Genomic DNA, 22,990 nt, shown 5'->3' with positions numbered 1-22,990 from the left:
GAACTGCTTTACTTACTGATCTAATTTTGCACACACTCCTGGTTTAGCATATTCCTAGTTTTCTCACTCTCCTGGTTTCCACAGCCCCTGGTTTATACATTTGCCTGGTTTAACACACACCCCTGCTCACACACTCTGGTTCTTCACACACACGGCTATTTGTTATCATATCCGGGAATTAAATACTGTGCTGTTTTACACACTACCCCTGGTTCGCTCATCCCCTGGTTCACTCACTCCCCTGGTTCACTCACTCCCCTGGTTCACTCACTCCCCTGTAATAGAATTACATAAACTGTGAGTCTGTACAGTCAGGAATGTGTGTACAACCAATGGATTGGGCAATGCCATGGGTGCAAGTGTGTTAACAAGGACAGTGTGAAAAAGTAAGTGATTGTGCAAGCTGGGTGTCTGTGAACCGGGATTGTGTAAAACCTATAAAGTGTGTAAGTCGGGCAGTGTGCCAACCCAGTGATTGTACAACACACCTGGTATTACAGCCTCAAATTTTAGGTGTGTGTGAGTAAAACCAGACGTATAAGAATGTTTAAGAGAGGATTGTGAAAACCTGACAATTACACAATATGAGTGTGTGTTTTTGTTGAAATGTGTAAACTTGCAGAGTGTGTAAAAGCAGGGGAGTGTGTAAAGCCAAGCATAACAGAGGAGTGGGTAAACATGGGGAGTGTGTTAACTATTGGAAATGTGTAAACCGGTGTCGTGTGTGGAACAGGGGAGTGTATTGTGCAGATGAGTGGGTTAACCAGGATAATGTGTAAACCATAGGACTGTGTAAAACAAGGAGAGTGTGCAAAACAAGGGGAATATGGAAACCTGTGAATGTGTGAAATGAGGGGAATTGGGAAAATGAGTTATGAGTCTAAACAGAGGGGGGCTGAGTTCAGAGGGGGTAGCACACACGTGGAGGCTCTCCACTACAATCAAAAACACCTTCAAGTGCAACAATTGAAATATTTTGGAAAATTCAGAACTTGGCATAAGGAGGCACTTACCAGAGTACAGGGGAAGAGAAAAAAAAGGTCTATTGGGTGAGCAACTAAGGAATTGTAAGTGAAGACACAGTGCCAGCATAGTGGGCGGCTCCTCCACTGGTGCCGGCAGTTCGGGCTGATCAAAGGAGAACTCTGTCTTTTTGGAGGTGTGTTTTGCTCCTCTTCTTTTCTCCTCCCGTGGGTCTTTACTTCTCTCTGTCTCGTTGGGTCTCTCTCCCCTTGGTCCCTTTTGTCTCTCTCTCTGTTTTCCTTCTTGTTTGAATTGTGGGCCTCTCTCCATTTCTCGGGGTTTTGTTCACCTTCTCTCTCTCCGGGGCTGGGGTGATTGACGACTGCATCGTGGGTGGTCTCCTGCGCAGGTCCCGGCACTTCGGGCTTCTCAGCCCGATCGGAGCAGAACTCCATTTTATTTTCTCCTCATTGGTTTTTTATTTTTAAACACGAGGAACTGAAATAGGGAAGGACACAGACTCTGAATTTATCAGGACATTGGGGCTGACCTGGCCATGTGCAGAGCTGGATTTAACAGGGCCAGAGCAGCGCTGTACGAAAGCGGCGTACACTTAAGAATGTTATATCCACCCAAGCTCTGTGTCACATACCAGGGCAAAAAATATTGTTTTTAAGGCCCCAACTGAAGCAGATACGTTTGTCACAGACTGCGGGCTGGGGCCGTGACCACAGGAGAGGCGGGAGGGGTCCAGGCAAAAGCAGCGCATTGGCAAACCAACAATTGGGGAGGGGAGGGGGAGAAAAGAACCTCACCCCTCCTCCACCCCCCACAACACAACTGACTGACGAAGAGGCGGGAGATGGTGTCCCTATACGTGCAGACAAGGGCAAAAGGCGGAGGACCTAGTGTCGGGCATGATGTGGAAAGAACATACAGAAACCACAGAGATTGGGTGGGAGGACAGCGGGACAGTAACTCCCGGGAGGAGGGTCAGCACACTAACGGGAGAGCTAACGCCGGGAACATGCAGCAGATAGAGGAAGCGGCTGTCTTCCAACTGGGGGGGGGGGGGGGGGGCAGTGCCTGGCAGTGGGAGTGGGAACAAACAGCAGGTACGGAGAAGTATAGGGGAAAAAGAGCTCGGGGAAAGGGGACAGAGGGGGAGGGAAAGGGAAAGGAGATGGGAGAGGGGGGACGGGAAAGGGGAGGTGATATGAAAAGGGACCTCAAAACCTGGAATGTCAAGGGACTTATAGGCCCAGTGAAAACATCCAGAGTCTTCACCCACCGAAGAAACATGAGAGCCGACATAGTCGTCCTCCAAGAGACACACCTGAGAGAGCAGGACCGGCTGTGGCTAAGGAAGGGCTGGGTGGGACAGACTTACCATTCCTGCCATGGGACGAGGGCCTGAGGGGTAGTGATTCTGTTAAAGAACAGGACTATGTTTAAGGTGACGATGACGGTAACGGACCCAGGGGGATGGTACGTCATGGTTGGACGGCGCACCGATAGTACTGTCAACGTGAACACTCTCAACTGGAGAACGCAAAATTCATTAACAAGACAAAGGCAGAAATCCCCTACATAGCGACACACCGACTGATCATGGTGGGGGGGGGGGGGGGGGGGGTGGGCGGACTATAACTGTGTACAGGACACATGGACAGACAGCTCAAACCCCGGAATGGGGAAGACCTTGAACATGGCGAAGGAACCCGGTCGCTTCATGGGGCAGATGGGGGCGGTGGGAGGTTCACCCACCCAGGACAGCAGGATTTCTCCTTGTTCTCACCAGTCCACAACATATACTTGAGGAGTCACTTCTTTCTGGTTGGAAAATCGGTGCTCCCAGAGCTGGTCAAGGCGGAGTCTCCGTAATCGTAATCTCAGAACATGCTCCACATTATATGGATGTGAGGTTGGAGATGGGCAGTACTCAATGCCCCACATAGAGGTTGGGCGCTGCCCGACTGGCCAACATGGCTTTCAGCGAGAGGGTATCACAGGCCATAGCGGAGTATACGACAAACAACCAAAATGGGGAGGTCTCAGCCTCCGTGTCTGGGAGGAGCTAAAGGCCATGATTGGAGGGGAAACTATTGCCTTTAAAGCACAAAGGGAGAGAGGAGAGAGTGGCTAGGCAACACTCAGCCCCAACAATAGAGCTCTTGGCAGAGAGGGAAAAGCAACAAATGGACTTTGACCTGCTCTCCACGAGTAAAGCAGTGCACCAACTCCACCAAGCACGGGGAACCCTATACAAAGACGGGGACAAAGCCAGCCGCCTGTTGCACACCAGCAGAGAAGGCCAGCTGAGCAGCCAACAGAAAGATTGTGCAAATTTGGGACAGCAGAGGCACACTGGAAACAGACCCAAACAAGGTTAACAAGACCTTTGAGGACTTTTACCGGGGACTGCACACCTCAGATCCCCCAACAGGGGAACATCGAAAAATACTGCACATAACAGGCCCTGCAGCCCACGATGTTGTACCGAACCTTTGTCCTAGATTAATCATAGATTATCATAGAATTTACAGTGCAGAAGGAGGCCACTCGGCCCATCGAGTCTGCCCCAGCTCTTGGAAAGAGCACCCTACCCGGGGTCAACACCTCCACCCTATCCCCATAACCCAGTAATCCCACCCAACACTGACGGCAATTTTGGACACCAAGGGCAATTTATCATGGCCAATCCACCTAACCGGCACATCTTTGGACTGTGGGAGAAAACCGGATCGGCACCCGGAGGAAACCCACGCACACACGGGATGGATGTGCAGACTCCACACAGACAGTGACCCAGCCGGGAATCCAAGGCGAAATCGAAACTGGGACCCTGGAGCTGTGAAGCAATTGTGCTCTCCACAATGCTACCGTGATGCCCTTAAGAATAAATTAATCTACACTCCATTATTCTACCATAATCCATGTACATATCCAATAGCCGCTTGAAGGTCCCTAATGTTGCCGACACAACTACTTCCATAGGCAGTACATTCCATGCCCCCACTACTCTCTGGGTAAAGAACCTACCTCTGACATCCCCCCTATATCTTCCACCATCCACCTTAAATTTATGTACCCTTGTAATGGTTTGTTCCACTCGGGGAAAAGTCTCTGGCTGTCTACTCTATCTATTCCCCTGATCATCATATAAACCTCTATCAAGTTGCCCCTCATCCTTCTCCGTTCTAATGAGAAAAGGCCTAGCACCCTCAACCTTTCCTTGTAAGACCTACTCTCCATTCCAGGCAACATCCTGGTCAATCTCCTTTGCACCTTTTCCAAAACTTCCACATCCTTCCTAAAATGAGGTGACCAGAACTGCACACAGTACTCCAAATGTGGCCTTACCAAGGTTTTGTACAGCTGCATCATCACCTCACGGCTCTTAAATTCAATTCCTCTGCCAATGAACGCTAGCACACCATAGGCCTTCTTCACAGCTCTATCCACTTCAGTGGCAACTTTCAAAGGTCTCTGAACATAGGGGCTGGTTTAGCTCACTGGGCTAAATCGCTGGCTTTTAAAGCACACCAAGCAGGCCAGCAGCACAGTTTGATTCCCGTACCAGCCTCCCCGGACAGGCGCTGGTATGTGGCGACTAGGGGTTTTTCACAGTAACTTCATTGAAGCCGACTCGTGACAATAAGCGATTTTCATTTTTCATTTCATTTCAACAGAGACCCCAAGATCTCTCTGCTCCTCAACTTTGCCAAGAACCCTACCGTTAACCCTGTATTCCGCATTCACATTTCTCCTTCCAAAATGGACAACCTCACACTTGTCAGGGTTAAACTCCATCTACCACTTCTCAGCCCAGCTCTGCATCCTATCTATGTCTCTTTGCAGCAGACAACAGCCCTCCTCACTATCCACAACTCCACCAATCTTCGTATCATTTGCAAATTTACTGACCCACCCTTCAACTCCCTCATCCAAGTCATTAATGAAAATCACAAACAGCAGAGGACCCAGAACTGATCCCTGCGGTACGCCACTGGTAACTGGTCTCCAGGCTGAATAATTCCCATCCACTACAAATCTCTGACTTATATTGGTTAGCCAGTTCATTATCCAACTGGCAATATTTCCCACTATCCCATGACTCCTTACTTTCTGCATTAGCCTGCCATGGGGAACCTTATCAAATGCCTTACTAAAATCAATGTACACTACATCCACTGCTTTACCTTCATCCACATGCTTGGTCACCTCCTCAAAGAATTCAATAAGACTTGTAAGGCAAGACCTACCCCATATAAATTGGTGCTGACTATCCCTAATCAAGCAGTGTTTTTCCAGATGCTCAGAAATCGTATCTCTCAGTACCCTTTCCATTACTTTGCCTCCCACCGAAGTAAGACTAACTGGCCTGTAATTCCCAGTGTTATCCCTATTCCCTTTTTTGAACAGAGGCACAACATTCGCCACTCTCCAATCCCCTGGTACCACCCCTGTTGACAGTGAGGACGATGACAATCTACCGCTACTGTCCTTGATCGGACCTACCCTCGCTCTAGTCATTCTCATATTTCTCACATATGTGTAAAAGACCTTGGGGTTTTCCTTGATCCTCTCCGCCAAAGATTTTTCATGCCCTCTCTTAGCTCTCCTAATCCCTTTCTTCAATTCCCTCCTGGCTATCTTGTATCCCTCCAGCGCCCTGTCTGAACCTTGTTTCCTCAGCCTTACACAATCTCTTTCTTCCTCTAAAAAAGACATTCAACCTCTCTTGTCAAACATGGTTCCCTCACTTGACCATCTCTTCCCTGCCTGACAGGGATACACATATCAAAGACATGTAGTACCTGATCCATGAACAAGTTTCACATTTCACTTGTGTCCTTCCCCGACAGCCTATGTTCCCAACTTATGCACTTCAATTCTTGTCTTACAGCATTGTATTTACCTTTCCCCCAATTGTAAATCTTGTCCTGTTGCACGCACCTATCCATTACTGAAGTGAAAGTCACAGAAATGTGGTCACAACCTACAAAATGTTTCCCCACTAACAAATCTATCACTTGCCCTGGTTCATTACCAAGTACCAAATCCAATATGGCCTCCCCTCTGGTCAGACAATCCACATACTGTGTTAGAAAAGCTTCCTGGACACACTGCACAAATACCACCCCATCCAAACTATTTGATCTAAAGAGTTTCCACTCAATGTTTGGGAAGTTGAAGTCACCCATGACTACTACCCTGTGACTTCTGCACCTTTCCAAAATCTGTTCCTCCACATCTCTGCTGCTATTGGGGGGGGGGGGGGGGGGGGGGGGGCTATAGAAAACTCCCAACAAGGTGACTGCTCCTTTCCTATTTCTTTTAAAAAAAAAAAAATTTAGAGTACCCAATTATTTTTTCCAATTAAGGGGCAATTTAACGTGGCCAATCCACCTAACCTGCACATCTTTGGGTTGTTGTGGGGCGAAACCCACGCAGGCTAGGGGAGAATGTGCAAACTCCTCACAGACCCAGTGCCAGGATTCAAACCCAGGTCCTTAGCGCCGTAGGCAGCGATGCTAACCACTGTGCCACCGTGCTGCCCTCCTTTCCTATTTCTGACTTCAACCCATACTACCTCAGTAGGCAGATCCTACTCGAACTGTCTTTCTGCAGCTGTTATACTATCTCTAATTAACAATGCCACCCCCCCACCTCTTTTACCATCTACCCTAATCTTGTTTAAACATCTATAACCAGGGAACGCCAACAACCATTTCTGCCCCTTTTCTATCCACGTTTCCGTGATGGCCACCACATCCTAGTCCCAAGTACCGATCCATGCCTTAAGTTCACCCACCTTATTCCTGATGCTTCTTTCGTTGAATTAAACACACTTCAACCCATCTCCGTGCCTGCAAGTACTCTCCTTTGTCAGTGTTACCTTCCCCACTGCGTCACTACGCGCTTTGGTGAGCTGAATATCGGCTTCCTTAGTTGCTGGACTACAAATCCGTTTCCCATTCCCCTGCCAAATTAGTTTAAACCCTTCCGAAGAGTACTAGAAAACCTCCCTCCCAGGATATTGGTGCCCCTCTGGTTCAGATGCAACCCGTCCTGCTTGTACAGGTCCCACCTTCCCCAGAATGCTCTCCAATTATCCAAATACCTGAAGCCCTCCCTCCTGCACCATTCCTGCAGCCAGGTGTGCAACTGCACTCTCTCCCTATTCCTAGCCTCGCTGTCACGTGGCACCGGCAACAAACCAGTGATGACAATTCTGTCTGTCCTGGCTTTTAACTTCCAGCCTAACTCCCTAAACTTGTTTATTACCTCCACACCCCTTTTCCTACCTATGTCGTTTGTACCAATGTGCACCATGACTTCTGGCTGCTCACCCTCCCCCTTCAGGATTATGAAGACACGATCCGAAACATCCCTGACCCTGGCACCCAGGAGGCAACATACCTTCCGGGAGTCTCGCTCGCGACCACAGAATCTCCTATCTATTCCCCTAACCATTGACTCTCCTATTACTATTGCTTTTCTATTCTCCCCCACTTCCCTTCTGAGCACCAGAGCCAGACTCAGTGTCAGAGACCTGGCCGCTAGGGCCTTCCCCCGGTAGGTCATCCCCCCAACAGCATCCAAAATAGTATACTTGTTTTGCAGGGGAACGGCCACGAGGGATCCCTGCACTGTCTGCCCGTTTGTTTTCCTTCCCCTGACTGTAACCCAGCTACTCTTGTCCTGCACCTTGGGTGTGGTTACCTCCCTGTAACTCCCTATTACCCCCTCTGCCTCCTGGATGATCCGAAGTTCATCCAGCTCCAGCTCTAGTTCCCTTACACGGCCTCAGGGGAGCAGGAGTTGGGTGCGCTTCCCGCAGGTATAGTCAGAGGGGACACCGGTGGTATCCCTCACCACCCACATCCTACAGGAGGAGTATGCAACTGCCCTCGCCTCCATCCCCTCTTAACTTACAGAATATAGCTGCCCTGTGGATCAACTGGAACTCCACCCTCTGACTCTGCTCCCAGTCATCTGCACTCTGAACTCCTGGCTCCCTTCTCGTTCTTTGAGGAAATGTAATGAAAGGAACACCTTTCTCCCCCAGTCACCAAACTCTCACTATAGCACTCAAATGCACCAAATTCAGCACTCCCTCAGTCACCAAACACTCACTATAGCACTCAAATACACCAAATTCAGCACTCAGTGCAAACTCGTGGATGAAGCTATTCCTCGATGGACTGGACTTGCCAGTTCTGGCGGAAGACAGGAAACGGGGCCTGGGAGCACTGCTAGAACTGAGAGAGATCATGGAGAGTATAAGCTCCATTCAGGCCTAAAACAAGGTCCAGGGGTGTACACAAAGCAGGGGGACCTATGAATCAGGGGAATGTATAAAGCATGACAGTGCACAGAGCAGGGTGATGTGTAAACCAGGGGAGTGTATCAAGCAGGGGGTGTATTAAACAGCAGGGTGTATGAGGCATGGGAGTGTATACAGCAGGGGGATGTGTAAACCGGGGGGGGGGGGGGGTGTATAAAGCAGGGGGATGTATAAAGCAGGGGGATGTATAAAGCAGGGGGATGTATGAAGTATGGGAGTTTATACAGCAGGGGAGTGTGTGTAATGCAGGGGAGTGTGTGTAATGCAGGGGTGTGTGTGTAATGCAGGGGAGTGTGTGTAATGCAGGGGAGTGTGTGTAATGCAGGGGAGTGTGTGTAATGCAGGGGAGTGTGTGTAATGCAGGGGAGTGTGTGTAATGCAGGGGAGTGTGTGTAATGCAGGGGAGTGTGTGTAATGCAGGGGAGTGTGTGTAATGCAGGGGAGTGTGTGTGAAGCAGGGGAGTGTGTGAAGCAGGGGAGTGTGTGAAGCAGGGGAGTGTGTGAAGCAGGGGAGTGTGTGTAATGCAGGGGAGTGTGTGTAATACAGGGGAGTGTGTGTAATGCAGGGGAGTGTGTGTAATGCAGGGGAGTGTGTGTAATGCAGGGGAGTGTGTGAAATGCAGGGGAGTGTGTGAAGCAGGGGAGTGTGTGTAATGCAGGGGAGTGTGTGTAATGCAGGGGAGTGTGTGTAATGCAGGGGAGTGTGTGTAATGCAGGGGAGTGTGTGTAATGCAGGGGAGTGTGTGTAATGCAGGGGAGTGTGCAAACTAGGGGAATGTGTAAATTACGGGAGTAATCTCAACCAGGGGAGTGTATGGATCCAGGGAAAGATGCACAACAAGAGCGTGTGTAAATTGGGGAGTGTGTACATCAGTTGAGATTTCAAAGCAGGCGAGTGTGTAACCAGGTCAGCATGCAAACCAGGGGAGTGTGAAAAAACAGTTTGTAACAGGGCATAGTGTACATCAGGGGAGAGGTTCACAGCGCCATGGTCCAAGATTCATTTCCCACTTGGTCGCTGCCTCTGCAGAGTCTGCACATTTTCCCCGTGTCTCCATGGGTTTCCTCCACATGCTCCCATTTCCTCCCAGAAGTCCCGAAAGACATGCTTGTTATGTGAATTAGACATTACCCCAATATTTTATTTTGGACTTGTCTCAGTACAAATTTAGGATTAATTATGTATTTTTCAATCAGCTGTACTATCTGACTTTTTACACGTGCCTAAGGTTCACAACTTTGTGAGATTAAAGTGCTTCTGATACATTTTAATCCAACAAAGTTTCAAAAAAGTGCAAATGGATACTTTCACATTGATTGCTCAATCTATAGCCTAATTAATACTTTCCTGATTAATTTACAGATGAAAAGTTGATTCGACGTTCCATGATAGGGCAGCAAGTTAGCACAAGTGGATAGCACTGTGGCTTCACAGCGCCTGGGTCCCAGGTTGGATTACCCGCTGGGACACTGTCTGTGTGGAGTCTGCATGTTCTCCCCGTGTCTGTGTTGGTTTCCTCCGGGTGCTCCGCTTTCCTCCCACAGTCCAAAGACATGAAGGTCAGGTGGATTGGCCATGATAAATTAGCCTGTGTGACCAAAAAAGGTTAGGTGGGGTTATTGGGTTACGGGGACGGGTGGGAGTGAGGGTTAAGTGGGTTGGTGCAGACTTGATGGGCCAAATACCTCTTTCTGCACTGCATGCTCGAAGTTCATGGACTAGGGGTGAATTGTGGAAAATTATCCCACCTACCCTCTCGTGTATCACTGTTGGATTGGGCATGTTTATCTGGGACTTGAGCTCAATGTAAGTGTGACTGCTTCTGTTCCCTGTGACGGTGGAGCTGATGTTGTGTCTGTGTCTCTGCAATGTTGGATTAATATTGTACTTACTGTCAGTTAGAAGGAGACGGCGGAACATTCTTGTTGCTGAGGAATCATCATCTTGGAACTCATATCTTCATCTGATGAACGTGGGGAAGAAAAAATATCTCTTGTAAATCAGGGTCAGGTGAGGTCAATGATAAATTAAACAATTCTTTCAACTGATAATCAGTAAAAATAGAAAATACTGTCCAAATTCTGCCCCAGAATCAGACAATAAGCCAGGCCCAGAAAGAGCTCTCCCTTCCCCCCGCTCACTCCAAGTCCCGGAACAAGATGGGGCTCCCGCTGCGCCTCTTGCAAACAGCCCCCGATTCTCCCTGAACTCCCCCCGAGTCAGTAATGATCTCTGAGCCTCTTTGCTCACACTCCCAAATGGATGAGCTGCTGCAATGAGAACGCTGTTTCCTCGCTGACCTGGGCCCTGACATTTCACTCAGTTTGAACAAAGCGTCTCCACTGACTGAGCAAAAGGAGAATGGGGGGGAGGGGATGCGCATGCGCGCTTCAGATCAGAGTGACGCCAAGCAGGGGCCGGGGTTACCCGGGCATGCGCAGATCCGCGCAGCAATTCCGCATTGAGAATCAATGGGAATATTCCCCATTTCACTGTCATCACATTTGGAGCAAATCCTCCGATAGAGCCCGTATTGGGGGGACTGTGTGTGTGTGGGTGCAAGTGGCCCTGCGCCCCAGGGCTCAACCAATCACCTTTGTAGCTGTGTGTTTGTCCCAATGAGATATTCCATTTGCAGCCATTGCCTGCAGCTTGTTTGTTATTACACTGCCATTCAGCCCCTCAAACTCACACTTTCTGCAAACTAACATTCCACTGACTGACTTCATTTTCCAGAGAAGCCGAGAATTACTGCAGGGCAGAAGAAGGCAATTCTGCCCATTACCGTCCCTCGGAAAGAGCATCCCACCTTGGCGCACTCCCCGCCCTATCTCCATAAACCCGAGACCCCACTGAACCAACACATCCTTGGATACGAAGCAGTAATTCAGCATTGCCAATCCACCTAACCTGCACATCTTTGGCCTGTGGGAGGAAATCTGAGCACCCGGGGGGGAACCCACCCACACACACGGGGAGAAGGTCCAAACCCCCACACATGCAGTCTCCGAAATCTGGAATTAAACCCGGGTCTCTGGCACAGTGAGGCAGCAGTGCTAACCACTGTTCCACCTTCCGGTTCTCTCCCGCTCCCGGTTCTCTCCCTCTCACGGTTCCATCCCTCTCCCGGTTCTCTCACTCTCCCTCCCGGCTCTCTCCCTCCCCCGGTTCTCTCCCTCTCCCGGTTCACTCCCTCCCCCGGTTCTCTCCCTCCCCCGGTTCACTCCCTCCCCCGGTTCACTCCCTCCCCCGGTTCACTCCCTCCCCCGGTTCACTCCCTCTCCCGGTTCACTCCCTCCCCCGGTTCTCTCCCTCCCCAGGTTCACTCCCTCTCCAGGTTCTCTCCCTCCCGAGCGAGCCGATTCTCTGCAAGCTTTCCCCAACAGATCCACTTTTAACTTTATTTATACTCGTTCTAACCTTTCAAAAATTAATTCTAAAGCTAACATTATTACTCTCTCTTTTATCTTCTCTTGCAGGCGTGATGATCCTCCGAGCCCCTTGGAGACCTTTTGACCCGACCCGACCTGACCTTTGTGACCTGGAAGAAGATCGGGCCCAAACCGGAAGTGAAGCCCCGACCTCGATTTGGAGCTGAACCGGGCCTCGGAGCTCCAAACCCGCCCTATCAACCGACGCCAGCCCCCGGATCGCACGGCCTTGTCCCCGGTGCTCCCGACCCGACCCACGATGGCAAGACACGGCTCATCGCGACCCCGAGAGACCCGCCCAGCGACCCGACCCGGAGAGGCCCGCCCAGCAACCCGAACTACCTGGTGATGGAAGAAAGAAAAATCCACATGGAGGCCCCACCGTGCCGACTTCAAGATCCGACCCCAGGAGCGCCCAGGAAGGGAACAGACCATGGAACCTAGCCCAATCTGCTCCAGGAAGCCCCTGCCCCCGACCCAGGGCCCCAAAAACAATGGAGACCGCGCGCGAGGATCCGAACACGCTGCAAGGTATTCCCGCACCCGCAGAACGCCGGGACACATCCGGATCACAAACTCGCCCCCTCAGCAACCCCACTACCTCAACCAGCGCCCGGAACCCTGCCAGACGTGACCCCGGAAATGTAAACAGTGCCCTGGACCCCGCTAGCGCCCTGGACACCGCCAGCGCCCTGGACCCCGCCAGATGTAACCACCTACCTTCCACAAGGTCGGACGTCTCCCATCGGATCGCAGGATCATCTAGCAGCAGCCGCCGACCGAGAAAGGAGGGAAACGCAGCGGTCTGCAGGTTAGACTGAAGGAACTGAGGGCTGGTTTAGCTCACCAGGCTAAATCCCTGGCTTTTAAAGCAGACCAAGCAGGCCAGCAGCACGGTTTGATTCCCGTACCACCTCCCCGGACAGGCGCTGGAATGTGGCGACTAGGGGCTTTTCACAGTAACTTCATTGAAGCCTACTCGTGACAATAAGCGATTTTCAATTCATTTTTCAAGACCCCTCTCCCCAGCATACTCCTGGCAAACGTCCAAGCGATTGAAAACAAGCTGGATGAACTTAATGCCAGACTTACCTCTCAGAGGGAAGTAAGAGACTGCTGTGTGCTCTGTTTCACAGAGACATGGCTCACCCCCGCCTCACCGGACTGTGCCATACAACCTGAAGGCTTCTCTATTCACCGGGCGGACCGCACGGCATCTTTAGGCAAAGCGAAGGGTGGAGGGGTTTGCCTCCTCATCAACTCCTCCTGGTGCTTGGATGTGGTGACCCTGGTGACCTACTGCTCCCCAGACCTGGAATACTTGACCGTAAAGTGCCGCCCATACAATCTTCCATGTGAGTTCACTTCAGCCATTATCACAGCGGTCTACATCCCACCCCAGGCAGAAGTGAGGAAGGCGCTGGATGAACTGTACACAGTCATAAACAACTAAGAAACAGAACACCCGGAGTTCATTGTTCATTGTGGCCGGAGACTTCAACAAAGCCAACCTCAAGAGTGTACTGCCAAAATTCCACCAGCACATCTCCTGTCCGTCCAGGGGCGACAACACTCTTGACCACTGCTACTCAAAAATCAAGGGTGCCTACCGTTCCATCCCCCGACCGCACTTTGGAAATTCAGACCATAAGGCTGTGCTCCTTCTCCCGGCTTACAAGCAGAAACTCAAGCGGGAGAATCCAGCTAAGAAGGTTGTGCAGTGCTGGTCCGAGGAGACAGAAGAGCTCTTACGTGACTGCTTGGAGACAGTGGACTGGTCCATATTTAAGAACTCAGCGACTAACTTAAATGAGTATGTCACCACCGTCACAGACTTCATCAGCAAATGTGTGGACGACTGCGTGCCAAAGAAAGCAGTACGTATGTTCCCCAACCAGAAACCATGGCTCAACCGCAAGATTGACTCCCTACTGAAGGACGGATCTGAGGCTTTCAAGGCAGACGACCCTGTCCTGTACAAGAAATCTAGGTACGACCTCTGCAAAGCCATTCGAGATGCCAAGAGAGAATATCAAACTAAGCTAGAGTCACAGACAGACTCTCGGCGGTTGTGGCAAGGACTAAACAACATCACGGGTTACAAAGCGAAGCCGAGCAGTATCTCTGGCAGCAGCGCACCCCTCCCCGATGAACGTCATGCATTCTATGCTCGGTTTGAGCAGGTAACCAACAATCCGCTATCGAGTGCCCCAGCAACCCATAATTCACCCATACCCACCATCACAGTTTCCGAAGTCAGATCGGCCTTCCTGAAAGTGAACCCACGGAAGGCGATGGGCCCAAAAGGGATTCCTGGTCGTGCACTCAGAGCCTGCGCATACCAGCTGGCAGATGTATTCACAGACATCTTTAACCTATCCCTACTCTACTCCGAGGTCCCCACCTGCTTCAAGAAGACCACCATCATACCGGTACCAAAGAAGAACCAGGCAACGTGCCTCAATGACTACTGCCCGGTGGCCCTGACGTCAGTTGTAATGAAGTGCTTCGAGAGGCTGATCATGAAGCGCATCACCTCCATACTCCCGGAACGCCTTGACCCACTTCAATTCGCATACCGTCGCAACTGGTTCACATCAGACGCCATTTCCCTGGCCCTCCATTCATCCCTAGAGCATCTCGAAAACAAGGACTCCTACATCAGACTCCTCTTTATTGACTACAGCTCCGCCTTCAACACCATTATCCCAGCCAAGCTCATATCAAAGCTCCAAAACCTAGGACTTGACTCTCCACTCTGCAACTGGATCCTTGACTTTCTGACCAACAGACCAGTCAGTAAGAATGAACACCAACACCTCCTCCACAATTGTCCTCAATACCGGTGCCCCGCAAGACTGCATACTTAGCCCCCTACTCTTCTCCCTGTACACACACGACTGCATGGCAAAACTTGGTTCCAACTCCATCTACAAGTTTGCTGACGATACGACCATAGTGGGCCGGATCTCGAATAACGACGAGTCCGAATACAGGAGTGAGATGGAGAACCTCGCGGAGTGGTGTAACAACAACAATCTCTCCCTTAATGCCAGCAAAACTAAAGAGCTGGTCATCGACTTCAGGAAGCAAAGTACTGTACACACCCCTGTCAGCATCAACGGAGCCGAGGTAGAGATGGTGAGCAGTTTCAAATTCCTAGGGGTGCACATCACCAAAAATCTATCCTGGTCCACTCACGCCGGCGCAATCACCAAGAAAGCACAACGGCGCCTATACTTCCTGAGGAAACTAAGGAAATTCGGCATGTCCACACTAACACTTACCAACTTTTACAGATGCACTATAGAGAGCATCCTATCGGGCTGCATCACAGCCTGGTATGGCAACTGCTCGGCCCAGGACCGCAAGGAACTTCAGAGAGTCGTGAATACCGCCCAGTCCATCACACGAACCTGCCTCCCATCCATTGATTCCATCTACACCTCCCGCTGCCGGGGGAAAGCAGGCATCGGGCATTAGATTCAGAAGTCTGAGAACACGCACAAACTGACTCAAAAACAGCTTCTTCCCCACTGTCACCAGACTCCTAAATGACCCTCTTATGCACTGACCTCATTAACACTACACCCATGTATTCTTCATCCGATGCCAATGCTTATGTAGTTACATTGTATATATTGTATTGCCCTATTATGTATTCTCATGTATTTTCTTGTATTTTCTTGAATTCTGTTTAATTCCCTTTTCTTCCCATGTACTGAATGATCTGTTGAGCTGCTTGCAGAAAAATACTTTTCACTGTACCTCGGCACACGTGACAATAAACAAATCCAATCCAATCCAATCCCCCGGTTCACTCCCTCTCCCGGTTCACTCCCTCTCCCTCCCAGTTCTCTCTCTTTCCGGGTTCACTCCCTCTCCGGGTTCACTCCCTCCCCCGGTTCTCTCCCTCTCCCGGTTCTCTCCCTCTCCGGGTTCTCTCCCTCTCCGGGTTCTCTCCCTCTCCGGGTTCTCTCCCTCCCCCGGTTCACTCCCTCCCCCGGTTCACTCACTTCCCAGTGTTACAGGCTACTTTAGTTCCATACAATCCCAAGTTTAATACATTCCGCTCATTTTACAGGTTTTACACACTAGTCTATAATTAAATTATCTTTGATTATGCATCTTCCACTGATTTTACACATTTCTCTTGTTAACACACTCCCCTCATTTATTATTGTCCCTGGTTTACACTCCCCACTAGTTTACACGTTCTCCTGGTTTACACGTTCCCTCTTTGAGTCCATCTTTGTTTTTGAAATTTGCTGTTCGGATCAGAATGGTCAGAATCTGTGGGTCACTGTGAAAATCTCCACTCTCAAAAAGGGTGGGACTATTCTTTAACTGGGTGTCCCTGCTTGTTGAGTTTGGGGTTTAGTGTTACCGGCAGTGCAGGAGGATCACATCAAACATGAAAATCTCCACTGTTGGAGAGGAGATCAATTGTATTTCCACATTCAAGAAAAACGTGTCATCAATGAGTTTAGATTTAAAAATATGACTTGCTGCTGCCAGGTATTTAGGGAAACAGAAGATAGGGAGCAGAAAACTCAGCTGATCAGTAAGTGAGGTGAAAATCTACAATTAAGGCACTGATTTGGAAACAAATGTTCAGAAGAGGGAGAATTCTGCCCTGGGAAATGTAATTTCCAAATCTTGTGTGTGGATGTGAATACAGTATTGTGGAAAAGAGAGTGAAAGGGGCGGGCCAAACAGGAGAAACCAACTGTGTTTGTGTGTCCGCTCTGATCAGCAGATCTCCCAATCCCTCTGGGACAAAATGGAAATATTGTTCATTTAATCAATCCCCCTGATTCCCTCCTACTTTCCCAAGTTGGATTTCAGTGCAGTTTCGATGCTGCTTTCCAGATTTCTGCGGAAAGGTTGGGAAAATGAGAGCGATCGGGTGAGAGAGCGCGAACAGTGCATCAGTAAAACGGGTTTAAATCCGAAATGGAGCATTCAAATCGGGTGAAACCATTCCTACAGCAAACATTAGAGTGTGAGAGACAGGAAGGATTTATCCTGGGACACTGTGGAGCTGGAATTTGAGTGGAATTGGAGAGTTTGGGACCAGAGAAAAACACAGAGGCAGCAGCAGCAGCCTGGAGCTGAGAGCAGGTTGTCTCCGCCCCGTCCGCTCGCTGCCTTTAAGTTGCTCAGTGTCGCCACAAGAGGCTTCATTTCTCAGCCACTTCACAGTGACGGATTGATTTTGTGCAGAATCCCGGAGATGAGCGATAGTGCAGCCGCCGAAACGGCTCCTCCAGCCGCCGCCCCAGTCAAGGCTGTCAAGAAGCAGAAGAAGGCGGTTCTCCGGAAGAAACTAGAAGGTCCCGGGCTGGCCGAGCTGATCCACAAGATTGTTGCGGATAGCGGCGATCGCAAGGGGGTTTCCTTACAGGCCATAAAGAAGCAGCTGCGGAGCAAAGAGGTCGATGTGGATAAACGGGGGTCCCAGATCAAGCAAAGTGTCAAGAGGAGTGTGGACAACGGCAGCTTGGTTCAGGTCAAGGGCACGGGCGCCTCCGGCTCCTTCAAGATCGTTAAGAAGACAACCGGGGGGAAAATGATAAAGACCGGAGCAGGCAAGAAACCTTTAGTGAAGAAAGCAGCAGCCAAGAAATCTCCCAAGAAAGCAGCACCCAAGAAAGCAGCACCCAAGAAACCCGCAGCCAAGAAACCAGCAGCCAAGAAACCCGCAGCCAAGAAAACTCTCAAGAAACCCGCAGCTAAGAAAGCAGCAGCCATGAAAACTAAGAAACCCGCAGCCAAGGAAACTCCCAAGAAAGCAGCAGCCAAGAAGGCGACAGCTCCCAAAAAGAGCGCGAAGAAAGCAGCCCCGAGCAAAAGTTTTCCTGTGAAAAAGATCACGGGCGGAATAAAGCAGACCCAATCGAGGGTCAAGCCCAAAGCGAAATCAGTAAAGGCTAAGAAACCAGCAAAGAAGTGAAAGAACGCGAGCAAATTGTAAACCTCTGAACCCAAAGGCTCTTCTCAGAGCCACCCACATCTCTCCGGAAAGAGCTGATCCCCCGACCAATGAATCCCTGTCCCGGTGCTGGGAGCAGATTTCAGATAGAAATGTCAATCCAGTATTGCCGCTCACTCGCTGACATGCTCTGCACCGGGCTTCTCCCCCCACTCTGCACTAAAACACAGCGAAGTTGCTGCATCTTCCTAACCGGGGAACAGTCACAGTTTGTGTTAGTTTCATTCTTCACAGATTCAGGGGGGAGTTTGTAAAATAGTTAACATGGCGGAGAAATCCCGCCTCACAAGTCGCTACTCAAAACACTTTATATCAGCTGGAAGGGATGTTAGTGAAATTCCCAATCTGTCTGGGAGAGGAGTTGTGGGGATGGAATCGGAGTTGGGGTTGAAATGGGAGCAGGTAGTTGGGCTGGTTCTGGAAAGGAGTGGACTGAGGCGAGAATATTACTGACATGCCTGGATTTAATAGATCCGCGTTTCTAACTCGCTGCTGTATGATGTTGCTGTTTCTACGTGTTCAGCGCGGTCTTTTCACTTCAATTAGTAATTTGGGATTAAAGTTCTCAGATATCCGACACTTGTCTTTGCGAAATTGTATTTGCTGGATTTTATGAATCTAAGGTGTAAGGTTAATGGGGGGATTGTTTGGTTACGGGTATACGGGTTACGTGGGTTTAAGTAGGGTGATCATCGCTCGGCACAACATCGAGGGCCGAAGGGCCTGTTCTGTGCTGTACTGTTCTATGTTCTATGTACTTTCGGACATGAATGTTCAGCGTCAGAATTTGATCAGAAACAAGGTTTACATAACTGATCTGTAAACATCGCATCCTCCGCCATCTCCCCCAGATGTGGAGATGCCGGCGTTGGACTGGGGTGAGCACAGTAAGAAGTCTTACAACACCAGGTTAAAGTGGTGTTGTAAGACTTCTTACTGTGATCTCCACCAGAAAAGTCGCTAAACGAATCAGTCAATTTTACATTTAATATCTATCGCTTTTTGCAATGAAAGAACCGATATCGTTGATTAGAATAAAATGAGACACAATTCCACCCCTCAATAGGAGCTTTATCCCAGTCTGTTGTAGAACAATCAGGGAGTGAATCTGAATTTAATCCGGGTGCTCAGGCATTGAGTCGAATCTGAGACAAAATGGGAACAGGAATCATTGAGATGTTTTTGATGTTCACAACTGGAGATTGATTTTTTTCGATTTTCGCAAATATCCGTTCCTTGTCCCTGTGAAATTGGCGGGCTGTTTGAAATTGATGGCTTGTCAGTTGCAGGTCCACCAATCAGGGCCCTGATATCCTTGCCGCCCATCGCACTTTTCAAACTTGTCCACGGGATCGGGCTGCATCCAATGAGGAGAAGAGGGCGGTCACTATAATGCCTTAAATAGGCAGTGAGAGAGCGGCGCCAGCATTCTCAGCCTCTGCCTTTCACCCAGTTTCACATCATGGCCAGGACCAAGCAGACAGCGCGCAAATCGACTGGAGGCAAAGCTCCTCGCAAACAGCTGGCTACCAAAGCGGCCCGCAAGAGCGCTCCAGCCACGGGCGGAGTGAAGAAGCCTCATCGCTACAGACCCGGCACTGTGGCTCTGAGGGAGATCCGCCGCTACCAGAAATCCACCGAGCTGCTGATCCGCAAACTGCCCTTCCAGCGCCTGGTGCGAGAGATCGCTCAGGACTTCAAGACAGACCTGCGCTTCCAGAGCTCCGCCGTCATGGCCCTGCAGGAGGCCAGCGAGGCTTACCTGGTGGGGCTCTTTGAGGACACCAACCTGTGCGCCATCCACGCCAAGCGAGTCACCATCATGCCCAAAGACATCCAGCTGGCCCGCCGCATCCGCGGGGAACGCGCCTAAAACCCGGCTTCACCAATAATAACAAAGGCTCTTTTAAGAGCCACCAAGTCGGTCAGGAAAAGAGCTTACACCCCAGTATCTCGATTCAGCATTTTTAAAAATCTCTGTTATTTGTTAACTCATTGCCCTGGATCCGTTATCTGTTGTAGTCCAGCCCGTATTTAATTTCAGCCCAATAAACTAGACTGGCTGTGATTTCTAATACCAATAACAATATGTAATCACAGGGACTGCACCGACGCTTGGAAAGAGCAATTTAGATAGATAGATTGATAGGTAGAGAGACAGATATATGGATGGAAAGATTGATACGAAAGAGATAGAAACTTGCATAGATATACGGATGGATCGATAGATAGGTAGAAAGACCTTAAATGCTCAGTCACTCACAGAAAAGTTGCCATTACAGCCGATGGCTTTAGGCCAGGGGTGGGCAAACTACGGCCCGCCAAAGGTATTTCTGCGGCCCACCAAGTCATTTAAAAAAAAATTATTTTTTTAAAAGGTTAATGGGGGGGGGGGGGGGGGGCTGTTGGGTTACTTACTGGTATAGGGTGGATACGTTGACTTGAGTAGGGTGATCATTGCTCGGCACAACGTCGAGGGCCGAAGGGCCTGTTCTATGCTGTACTGTTCTATATGAGGCGCCCAGAATCATAACCGGGTGAAGTAATTATTTTACTTGTGCCGCCGTTTGTGAATTGTGAATTTCTGAATGTGGCCCTTGCACGGAAAAGTTTGCCCACCCCTGCTTTAGGCCAATTCTTACAATTTACTCTGCATAACAATGAACTTTCTCGTCTCCAGGAAAATTCATCGTTTATAAAATATGCTGTTGTCATTTTTGCCGCACAGTATGTAATATCAAAGCCTTTTTATTGGAGCTATAATATCAGTTTCCTAGGATTTCTTACCCCAATAAACTGCTTCCATAAAAACCTTCCTGCACATCGTGAGCCAGAGTTTGATGTTAATCCGAGGCTCCGAGTATGAAGCGTGTCACACAGTAACCCACTTCCAGATATAATCATTGCAGAAACACCGACACATTAAATAGCAGAGCCGAATCTCTTGCGGAGAGATTACAGATCAGACTTCCTTCTTTGAGCAATATTATTGGAACCAAGATCATTTCAGATCACTGACACTTTTATCCCAAATAAACACACCTAATTCACATGTGTCATAAATACTGAACATGTAAATAATGTCGCGCACAGAATGCGCTGCGGATTGATGTCATAAAACGTGAAACATTTGCACATTAAGCAAAAGAACAGAATCTCTGACGGTCAGATAATAGTTAGGCCTTTTTCAGATAAAGTGAGCGGCTCTGAAAAGAGCCTTTGGGTTATCAGATTAAAGAATGGTCGCTTCACTTCTTGCCGGAGCTGGCACTGGTTTTCTTGGGCAGCAGCACGGCCTGGATATTAGGCAGCACCCCACCCTGAGCGATGGTCACCCCTCCCAGCAGCTTGTTGAGCTCCTCGTCGTTGCGGACGGCCAGCTGCAGGTGCCTGGGGATGATGCGGGTCTTCTTGTTGTCCCGGGCCGCGTTCCCGGCCAGCTCGAGGATTTCAGCGGTCAGATACTCGAGCACAGCAGCCAGATAGACCGGGGCTCCGGCACCCACACGCTGGGCATAGTTACCCTTTCTCAGGTGCCTGTGAACACGGCCCACCGGGAACTGCAGTCCAGCCCGGGAGGAGCGAGACTTGGCCTTGGCCCGAACTTTACCGCCGGTCTTTCCTCTTCCAGACATTGTCACAATCTCACAGACACTTTCACACAGAATGAGGAAAACCGCCCACATTCACTTCTCTTATAGGTTCAGGAGGAATGGCGGTGCCCACATTGCTGATTGGTTATCTGAACAACATTGTGGTGCCGGCTACAAAGTGACCAATCAGATATCTGTTTGAAGCACCAATCAGGAGAACACACGGTGCTGAGGGCAGAAAGTTTGGGCGCCAAATGTTCAGATTCCAACCGAATATTTATTTCAAATCTTAAATGGGCGCGAAAAGATATAACAAATAAAATTGAATAAAAAATGTGACTAAATCATTTGAGTATAAGATTGTTGGATTCTCTCTCTTTCCCGCGTCTAGCTTCCCATTATCTGTTAGTTTCTGATTTTGTCTCTGTAACTGTCAACAAACCCAAAATAAATTAAACCAAAATAATGCGGAAGCTGCAAATGTTAATTAAAGAGAAAATGCTGGATCAACTCAGCGTGTCTGGTATTATCTGTGGAGAGAAAAGTTTAGGATCTGTAGAAGGGGAACTGACTTCACACGTTTAGTCTGGCTGTTGTTTAAAACGCTCTCAGCCGCCGACAGTGTCTACTTCACAGCCATCTGCAAACATAGTAACATTTATTCATATTGTAGACTGCTGCCGCTTTCTTGGTGTTAAAAGTGAAGTGAGCAGTTTGGAGCTAGTGTCAGTATTGAAATGGAGTTTACCCACACCACTGGGGTGCTCCCGATCATAGAGTGTGAACATGAACACAAATGGAAACGGAGTAATTTATAAGGCTGAACACAAATGCTACGGGAAATATTGGTACTGAAGTTCTATTCTCTCCAAATCCAGCGACAACGGCCGAGTCTGAACCTGTCACCGAGGAGTCACTAAATGATGGAACTTTATAAACAACGTACAAAGATCGACCTGACGATAACTGCATTATACAGGATGCTATTGTAGTGAAACGCAATTAAAACGGATCTGGATATTCATAATAGAATTAAATCGATAATTTAAATCTTGATGGTTTGGCTGCTTTACAGAAGTTGTGGGTGGCTCTTAAAAGAGCCGTTGTGTTTGGGGTGGTTTTCAGTCCATTGTGCAGTTTTACTTGGAGCTGGTGTACTTGGTGACCGCCTTTGTCCCTTCCGACACGGCGTGCTTGGCCAGTTCCCCGGGCAGCAGCAGGCGCACGGCGGTCTGGATCTCCCGGGAGCTGATGGTGTGGCGCTTGTTGTAATGGGCCAGGCGGGAAGCCTCACCCGCGATACGCTCGAAAATATCGCTGACGAACGAGTTCATGATGCTCATGGCCTTGGAGGAGATGCCGGTGTCGGGGTGAACCTGCTTCATCACTTTGTAGATGTAGATGGAGTAACTCTCCTTCCTCGACTTTCGCCGCTTCTTGCCGCCCTTTACTGCCGGTTTCTTAATGACTTTCTTGGCTCCCTTCTTGGCAGCTGGTTTCGATGTTGGTTTCTTCTCGTCAGCCATCTTCAGTTTCACCCAGAAATAAAGCAAACCCCTTCCGAGCGCTGATTAAATAGATAGAGCCTCACATCTATGCTAATGAGGAATGGGGAAAGGAATGATTGTGATTGGACATTGTGAAAATGAAGGC

At 49.4% G+C, this 22,990-nt stretch overlaps 4 protein-coding genes across 4 annotated transcripts; 2 read left to right on the top strand and 2 right to left on the bottom strand.

Annotated features, from left to right (window-relative positions):
* Window positions 1-16,936: 16,936 nt before the first annotated feature.
* On the top strand, window positions 16,937-18,311 carry LOC119957726 (histone H1-like). Its single transcript, XM_038785806.1, has one exon. The coding sequence runs from the start codon at window positions 16,986-16,988 to the stop codon at window positions 17,703-17,705; it is 720 nt and encodes a 239-aa protein (XP_038641734.1). The 5' UTR covers window positions 16,937-16,985; the 3' UTR covers window positions 17,706-18,311.
* Window positions 18,312-19,075: 764 nt separating this feature from the next.
* On the top strand, window positions 19,076-19,813 carry LOC119957738 (histone H3). The gene has a single exon (XM_038785819.1). The coding sequence runs from the start codon at window positions 19,207-19,209 to the stop codon at window positions 19,615-19,617; it is 411 nt and encodes a 136-aa protein (XP_038641747.1). The 5' UTR covers window positions 19,076-19,206; the 3' UTR covers window positions 19,618-19,813.
* A 663-nt stretch (window positions 19,814-20,476) lies between these two features.
* LOC119957756 (histone H2AX-like) lies at window positions 20,477-21,422 on the bottom strand. Its single transcript, XM_038785846.1, has one exon. The coding sequence runs from the start codon at window positions 21,377-21,379 to the stop codon at window positions 20,993-20,995; it is 387 nt and encodes a 128-aa protein (XP_038641774.1). The 5' UTR covers window positions 21,380-21,422; the 3' UTR covers window positions 20,477-20,992.
* A 712-nt stretch (window positions 21,423-22,134) lies between these two features.
* Window positions 22,135-22,928, bottom strand: LOC119957749 (late histone H2B.L4-like). Its single transcript, XM_038785839.1, has one exon. It carries the CDS (start codon window positions 22,861-22,863, stop codon window positions 22,477-22,479), a length of 387 nt encoding a protein of 128 aa, XP_038641767.1. The 5' UTR covers window positions 22,864-22,928; the 3' UTR covers window positions 22,135-22,476.
* Window positions 22,929-22,990: the final 62 nt, after the last annotated feature.

Source organism: Scyliorhinus canicula, chromosome 27 (assembly GCF_902713615.1).
Source record: "Scyliorhinus canicula chromosome 27, sScyCan1.1, whole genome shotgun sequence".
NCBI classification, from domain to species: domain Eukaryota; kingdom Metazoa; phylum Chordata; class Chondrichthyes; order Carcharhiniformes; family Scyliorhinidae; genus Scyliorhinus; species Scyliorhinus canicula.
The sequence above is the reverse complement of the archived record's forward strand: the minus strand, read 5'-3'. Positions and strand labels throughout refer to the sequence as shown.